The following is an 8,030-nucleotide window of genomic DNA, read 5'->3' on the forward strand; positions in this document are numbered from 1 at the left end:
TCGGCCTCCCAGAGTGCTGGGATTACAGGTGTGAGCCACTGTGCCCAGCCTTAGAAGCATTATTTACATGCTGATTTAAGAACCTATCAATAGACAGAAATCTTCTTGATCTTATGGAATGTTCTATTTAATAATGAGTTTTGCTGACTTACCCTTTCATTTTAATTAAAATGTTCATGAACTCAATGAATGTGCTGTAACACGAAGAATCAATAGTCCACCTGATCATCCTGGCGCTGTAAGTTAAGATAATTGCCCCTGACCCCTGATTTCCTAACCAAAAATAAAATGGCTACAGAGTGGGACAGGAAAGCCATAGGTGTCTGAGAATACCAGAGGGAATCACACCTACCACAGCAAGAAGAGCAACAAGACAGCTAATTGATGTTTTATCATATTTAATGTCATCTGCCTGCTCTATCAAAAGGAAAATGCCAGCACCTGAAGATACCACTTAGATTGAAATGTGTAAAACTGTTCTCCTTCACAAACCGCGTGGGTGTCCAGTGGAGAAACTAGGATGTCTGCTTTTCCACTAAACTCAAAGGTCGTTTGTTGCTCTGACATCCCCATCCTGAGCAGGTAGCCTCGCACATAGGAGGTATTCAGTGAATGTGGCTTTAATCTCTCAAGGAGAGAGTACTGGGGATATTCTCAAAAGTAGCCTACAAATAATGCTACAGCCTAAAAAACTAGGTATATGCTTAAAGATTTTCCATATAAAATTATGTCCCTAGGAAGAAATCCTGAGTGTCATTCCACAACACCTTGCAGTACCTTTCTTAGGACTAGAAAGAATTCCTTGACGGACCAAGTTAAATAATTAAGGGCAAACTTTTGGCTCTCCCTTTTTCCTAGAGGGTTCCCAATCCAACATGAAGCCCATGAAGATATTCCATCAGGCCTCAGAAGAAAGACCCAAAGAAGTATGGGAAATTCTGGCTCAAATACACAGAAAACGTTGACAGAGAAGAAAACAGGGACCCTCCTCCCTCACCTAAAATGTGGTGCTAATAGACTATTCCAGAAAGATACACATTCACTTTAAGTTATCTGATGAAGCTCAGTGCTTCACTACCACACAGGGCCTCCCCAGTGAGTTTCAGAAGTCTGCGAGACAGGTTTTGATATTTCCCCATTGATGCCCATGGGTGAGTCTGCAGATTCTACTCCTTAGTCTGGTACTATTTATGAGTGGAAAGCATTAACCTAGGTAAAGCATTTTCAGAGTAATTGTAAAGGTCCTTGCAGGAAGCAAGGTGATGCTACCTTCTGTGAAATATTCCTTCCTAACAACTTTATAGTAAGCATCTCAGGAACCTGAATGTGGAACAGGTTGTAAGAAACTGCAGCTACTTGTCTAGGTGACTGTCTCTCACTTCTCTAATCTAAATCTCCTTTCTCCTGTCCTAATACAAGGAATTCTGGAGATCTGAGCCCATTGTCAACAGTGCCCTTTCCCTCTTCTGGATTATGCTCTATCAGGCCTGGGGCTCCTCAGAGAGACCACCTATGGACACAGAGATCAATCAGACTATCTCTTCCTTCTTGTTCCCTGCCCTCGGTAGGCAATTCAAAGCTCCACAGCTCTCACAGTCCACATCTATTGGGTAGAACTCACTGACCAGGGAAGGTGCCCATGATCAAGGCAAAAACACTCACTTCAGAGACTCCAAGAGAATCAGGCATTCAACAGCAGTTCCCAGGGAATTACTGTTTGATCCAAGAAACCAAGAAAAGCCACAAATATTCCATCTTTGATGGAATATATATATATATATTTTTTTTTTTTGAAGAAAGAAACCAGCATAGGGCAACGCCTATGGCTCAAAGGAGTAGGGCGCTGCCCATATACTGGAGGTGGTGGGTTCAAACCCAGCCCCAGCCAAAAAAAAGAAAAAGAAAAAGAAACCAGCATATTTTGATATTAACAATTGGAAAGAACACAGAAGATTAAATATAAGTTTCATGACCTTGAGCATATCACATTTTCTCATCAGAAAGAAATAGCTCAATATAATCATGCCCATCTCAGTGAGGTGCAACTGGAATCATAAATGAGAAAAAAGTCTTTGTACAGTAGAAAGTGTTAGATAAACGTGATGAAACTTGTTCAGATCATTTGGCTTAGACAGAAAGAGCCTCAGGAAGGACTAAGAGGTATATGTAGTCATAACCTTCAAGTTAACAGAGATATCAATAGAATTGTGAGAAGACTGGCTTAGATGTGAATGAGGTTGGATGTTTCTCTACACACACACATATACACACACAAAACAAGCAAATAGAAAAAGAAGAGAAGGAACTTCAGTAACATCTTTCATAAATTTTAGCTAGACATTTAGGAGAATGATTGTCAATCTTAGATACACATAAGAATCACTGTTAAACTTTTTTAAATGCAGATGCCTACACTCCACCCAAAACCTAATGAATCAGAAAGTTCAAGGAAAATGCCTAATTTGAGATGCAGTGTATCAGGAAGAGTTTCCTAGGAAGGTTATAATGTTTCCATTCTAAAAATTAGAACATAGTCTTAGCTTATCCCTTTCTGGCTCCTTTCAAGAACAATCTCCTCCATTCCTCAGCTTTTTGGCAGGCCCTGTTAACTCCAGCCATTTATAAATACTCATAATTCGCCTTTCACTCTTGGGGCAATGGTGACTTAGCAAAGGAAAAAAACAGCTTCCTGGGTCATGCCCACGAAGCACCCCCTCACCTTCTCCAGCATTTTCTGCCAGAACTGCCTCCAGAGGATAATGACAATGATGGCCAGGAGGATGAAGATGATGGCCACCAAACAGCCAATCAGGATCCGAGTATTGCTGTCATCGACTTTAAGCATTGGGTCTGTGACCAAGAAGAGAAAGTGGAGAATGTAATCTCATGACACAAGAAAAACCATGAGGGACTGGACTGGAGGCAGACCTGGCCCCTGAGGATAAGGCCACAGGATGATCCCTTCATACTTCTGCTTATTCTTGCCCTTGCCACTTTCCTTTTCCTTTTTTTTTTTTTTCTTATGCTGTTTTTGTTGGCCAGGGCTGGGTTTGAACCTGCCACCTCCAGCATATGGGACTGGCACCCTACCCTTCTGAGCCACAGGCGCCACCCTGACCTTGCTACTTTTCTAGTATTTTGTTCCTCTATTCTACAATCCTCCTCCATGGAATAGTAGCCTCCTCTTCTGTGTGTCTCAGACTGGGTAATGAAGAGCATTTCCATTTTCTCCACATTTTTTCCCAGTATTGCCATGGGCTGGGTCTACAGTCTCCTAATCACACCTCATGTAAAACAGGTGAGAAACTAGGTTCACTCTGTGTATTGGTATGAGACATGCCAAGGTAGCAGAGAGTTCTCTTTGGAGACATTCAATTACATTTCTCAGATTGCTGGCTAGGAGGGCCGGTGATTGCCTGATGCAATGAACACACATTGACTGATTTATCTCCAGTTAGAGAGAACGGAGTTTGTTTCATAGACTTCTACCCATTCACTGAGATCCCCACCATGAGTCTCACCTAGAAATGTCCCCTTCCCTGTTTCTACTCCAAGCATCCTAAATTTTTATGGAGCAAATAGGGAAAGTCCAGATTGTGTCTCAGCTGAAGAATCACATAAACCAGTAGCGAAGATAGTGCATTTGAGACCTTAACTTTGAGGTAGACTGTCCTACCTTTCCAGGGCTACTCTTCATCCAAAGCCACCTGGTGTCAAGCCTCCCACACAGACAGTCCGGCCTTTGTAAATCTCCACCCTTCTTCATCCTCCAGGAGATCCCTTCAACTTAATTTTTGTAATTAGGAATCACACATACCATAGGTTGTAGGTGCCATGGGAGAGGTGGGCAGGGCTCCAGAGTTGTTATACATTGCAGCATCTGTTACAAAACAAGGGTGAGTCAGAGCTGGGGAGAAGACAGGCAGCTAGTGGTTTTGCTGAAGGTGGGTTGTGACCTACCACATCGTAGACTCAATTTAGTCAGTTGCCACCAGCCTTTCATGAAAACAAAATTATAAACATATTAAATAGAATCTCACCATTCATCTGTATCAGTGGTTCTCAAGCTTCCTAATGCTGTGACCCTTTAATACATATTCCTCACGTTGTGGTGACCTCCAACCATAAAATTATTTTTGTTGCTACTATATGAAGTAGGCCACTATATGAAGGCTACTATATGAAGTAGCAACGAAAATAATTTTATGGTTGGGGGTCACCACAACATGAGGAACTATATTAAAGGGTTGTGGCATTAGGAAGGTTGAGAACCACTGCATTTTCTTGCAAAATTTTTGTTTCAAATATTACATACTAGGTGCCACAGTACAAAACGTTTAAGAAATAAGGGTTCAAGGGGCTGCAACCATACATTACCAAAAAGCATAGGAACCAGACCCTGCTTGTGCAAAATATAGAGAGGGTACAGTAGATGAGGGAGCCTGGAACCGACATAATGCTAAGATGCTCTTTTCTTCAAAGAAATGGAATTGTTTTATAAAAGGGTTTTCCACTTTACCTCATCAGCCTATCCCCCTAATTTATAAATTAAGGTTTCATCTTCATAGATAGATTATTGACACTGGGGTATTCTCTGCTGTGATTTTACAGCTTCTGAGAATAAACCCCCAAACTGTATTTACTAGTGATATTGGTGACTCCTTTTCCCCTCTGATTTGTCTAATTAAGATCAAGAATTAGAATATGCATTTCCCTCCCAAGAGACATTCTGCCAAAAATCCTAATTTTCTGTCTTCTAAACATTTTTTATACAAATAAGGAGGTATCTAGCATCTACATAAAATTTCTGAATTGAGTCCTCAGGCTCCAGTGAAAACTAATATTGTCATAACATTGGATTTAGATCTCAAGAGACCCTGGGAGTCAAAAGCCATAGACCATAGCTATCATTAGCTATAATAAGATGGTAGACCAATTTCTCTGAGGATGGAGGAAGTCTGTTTGTCTTCCAGTTAAAACTTACAGTGTAAATGGAACTGCTTTTGAGCATCTCAGTTTCTGTTCTCAGGAGATACTTCTATACAATAATAAAATAAAACTTATATAAAAATAATTTATATACTTATATAAAATGATTTATTCTTATATTAAATCATTAACACAAAAGGCATTTAAGCACCAACCCCGATTTTCTAAAAATACACTCTATTTTCTTATCAGTGCATCTTAATGATCAGACCTTTTTTGTTTGTTTGTTTGAGATAGAGTCTCACTATGTCACTCTTGGTAGAGTGCAGTGGTGTCACAGCTCACAGCAACCTCAAACTCTTGGCTTTAAGTGATTCTCTTGCCTCAGCCTCCCAAGTAGTTGGGACTACAGGTGCCCACCAAACACTTGGCTATTTTTTAGTTGCAGTTGTTATGGTTCTAGCAGGTCTGGGCCGGGCTCGAACCCACCAGCTTCATTATATGTGACTGGCACCCTGCTCACTGAGCTATGGGCGCTGAGCCTTAGTGAGCAGACCATTTTGAAATTTTCTTCTTTTCAACATCAAATCAGGACTGGGCACAGGGGCTCACACCTACAATCCTTTCCACTGAAAAATCCAACAATGACAACTCAATAATAATGAGCATTCTTGTTGCCCAGTTTGTGTTGTCTAAATACCACTCCCCACTAAAGGAAATCACGATTTCTTGAAGAAATGATTAATTCCACATCTAGGGAAGTAAATACCCAGAATGAATTTGGAATACGTTGTTCTTTCAAAAAACAAGAAAGTTATCAAAGGCTTATAGAGTCAGATCCAAAGAACAAAGAGCCAGCTTAATGATGCAAACTCTGGTCAAAGACAGACAATTTGAGTATATAAGAGAAAAATAACTCCAATAGAACACTGAATTTATAAAAAAGCAATGAGTGCATAATGATACCCCAAAGAAACCCTACCAGTGGTGAAAAACAAAACTCATCAGACATCACTGATGAGGCATCAAGACATCAATTCATTACTCTGATAATTGAAAGTAAAAAATGAGTCATGTAAAAGGAAAAAACTGTTACGCAAACTTGACAATTAAAGGGGAAAAGTTAAGAGCCTTCCATTGGATCTTCCACTGTGAGCTGCATTTCAGAGTAAGCAAGTGCATAAAGAATAGTTCTTCTATTTAGAAAAAAATCCAGCCAAGAAATGCAAGAGAAATGAAAGAATTAGAAAACCACCATTTAGGACCCTTAACAAAGAAAAGAGTGGTCATCAATGGAAGGTAGAACCTGAGGTCAAAGCTCATGGGGAATGTGCAGCACTTCTCTAAAACTGGGAACCCAGCTTAGTGTCAAAGTGACAGGTTCCAACATGGCGCCCGGTGATGAGGGTCACCGTAAAGTATACAACACCATCTATGAAGAATTCTTGACAGAAACAAATATTGAACTTGAATCAATTTCACCTGTAGACATAACCTCCAGTCAGCAGGAATGACAGAGAAGAGACGCCTGAGTAAAACCACACCACAGAAAGTAGGCAGCTAAACCAGAATCAAATTTAAAAAACAAAGGAAGAAAACGTTGAGGAGACATAACAAAAAAATACACTGACAGGGCCTTATTTAGGTCCTGACTTGATCAAGCAAACTAGATAAGGTGTTACTAGACGATCAGGGGTAATTGAATATGGACAGGCTACTGGGTAATCTTAAAGAATTATTTGGTAATAAATGTTGTTAGATGTCATGATGGGATTGTGCTTACAAAAATAATGCTATTTTCTTAGGTACATTCTAAAAATTTTAGTAATGAAATCAAACAATATCTCAGATTTGCTTTAAAATACTACAGCAAAAAGGAAAGGAATAGACAAGAATGGCAAGATATCAATGGTTAGTAGGCTGAGTGACGTTTGGAGACCTAGTGTTCTCTTTACGGTTGTGTGTATCTGCACACCTTCATTTAAGTAACTTTAATAATGTTTAGATGTGCTTCCCCTTAACAGAACACCTATTAACTGCATTAATTTATATTAAGTTTTGAACACATTGTACTCTCATTTTAAAAAATTCGTTACTGTACAAGAGTCAAGTAAATACTCTGTTCACTTCCATTCTCATCCCTGTACAATTGGAACTAGTCACACAAAGGATTCCCTCTAAACACCCATGAGAAGCCACCTGCACAACCTTGCACCTCTCAGAGACCTGCCAATGGAAAGAAAGTTCTGGATGGGCTTTCCTCCTTCATCACACCACTCCCCCTTCCCCAAGGGACCCCGCGTTCCCCACCTGATTGGAAGGTGATCTCACTGAACATCATCCAGGTGTCAGCAAAGTGGTATTGGCACTTGATGGCACTGGCCATTCGGTGGTGAAGGGGCACCGTGACAAACCGAGCACTGGGGTTGACGTCATCCAGGACAAGGGGGAAGGACACGGCGTTAGGCTCCCATTCATTGGCATCAGAGCGGAAGTAGCACTGCACTTCCTTAAAGATCTTCACACCTTTCGCAAACATGTTGTTGCAGTGGACCTGGCAGAGAAAGAGGGATGTGAGTGACAGGTTGGCACTGCCAGTTGTGTTGGGACACAGTGCAAACCCATCCAGTAAGATTCCAGACTTGCCCCTAAGTACCACCCTTGGTAAACAGTCTAGGTTTTGCACTCTTCTGAGTTTTCTCTTCTGGGAACTTCACAGTGGCTTACAAAATTTGGACTGCACCTTTAGTCACCTCCATGCCCTGTCTGCTCCTGGACACCTCACTTCCTGTTGCTGGACAGTAGTTTTCTCACCTGTTAGATGAAGGCTGGACCAGCATCCTCTCAGGTCCTGCCTTGCACGAAACCCTCTTTAATCTATAATTCCCTGAATGACAGTGTTGTCTACCCAGATTCAAGCTATTCTGAACTGAGGTAAAAAGAAAACTGCCATCCCACTTCCTCCTAAGTACATCTCAAGGCCAGTCCATTTCTTTTCAACAGGGTTGGGTGGCTTGGCACCTGTGGCTCAAGTGGCTAAGGCACCAGCCACATACACCTAAGGTGGTGGGTTCGAATCCAGCCCAGACCCGCCAAACAAC

General features: G+C 41.1%; 1 protein-coding gene across 1 annotated transcript in view; it reads right to left on the bottom strand.

Moving 5' to 3' along the window:
- Positions 1–8,030, bottom strand: part of DDR2 (discoidin domain receptor tyrosine kinase 2) — a 152,198-nt gene that overhangs the window by 10,401 nt on the left and 133,767 nt on the right. The window contains exons 9-11 of the mRNA XM_012802614.2: positions 7,240–7,483; positions 3,818–3,880; positions 2,720–2,850 (exon numbers count right to left, since the gene is read on the bottom strand). Coding sequence (XP_012658068.1) covers positions 2,720–2,850; positions 3,818–3,880; positions 7,240–7,483 — 438 coding nt within the window. The remainder of the gene's footprint in view (positions 1–2,719; positions 2,851–3,817; positions 3,881–7,239; positions 7,484–8,030) is intronic.

Source organism: Otolemur garnettii, unplaced genomic scaffold (assembly GCF_000181295.1).
Source record: "Otolemur garnettii isolate 467f Iridium unplaced genomic scaffold, OtoGar3 scaffold00016, whole genome shotgun sequence".
Taxonomy (NCBI): Eukaryota; Metazoa; Chordata; class Mammalia; order Primates; family Galagidae; genus Otolemur; species Otolemur garnettii.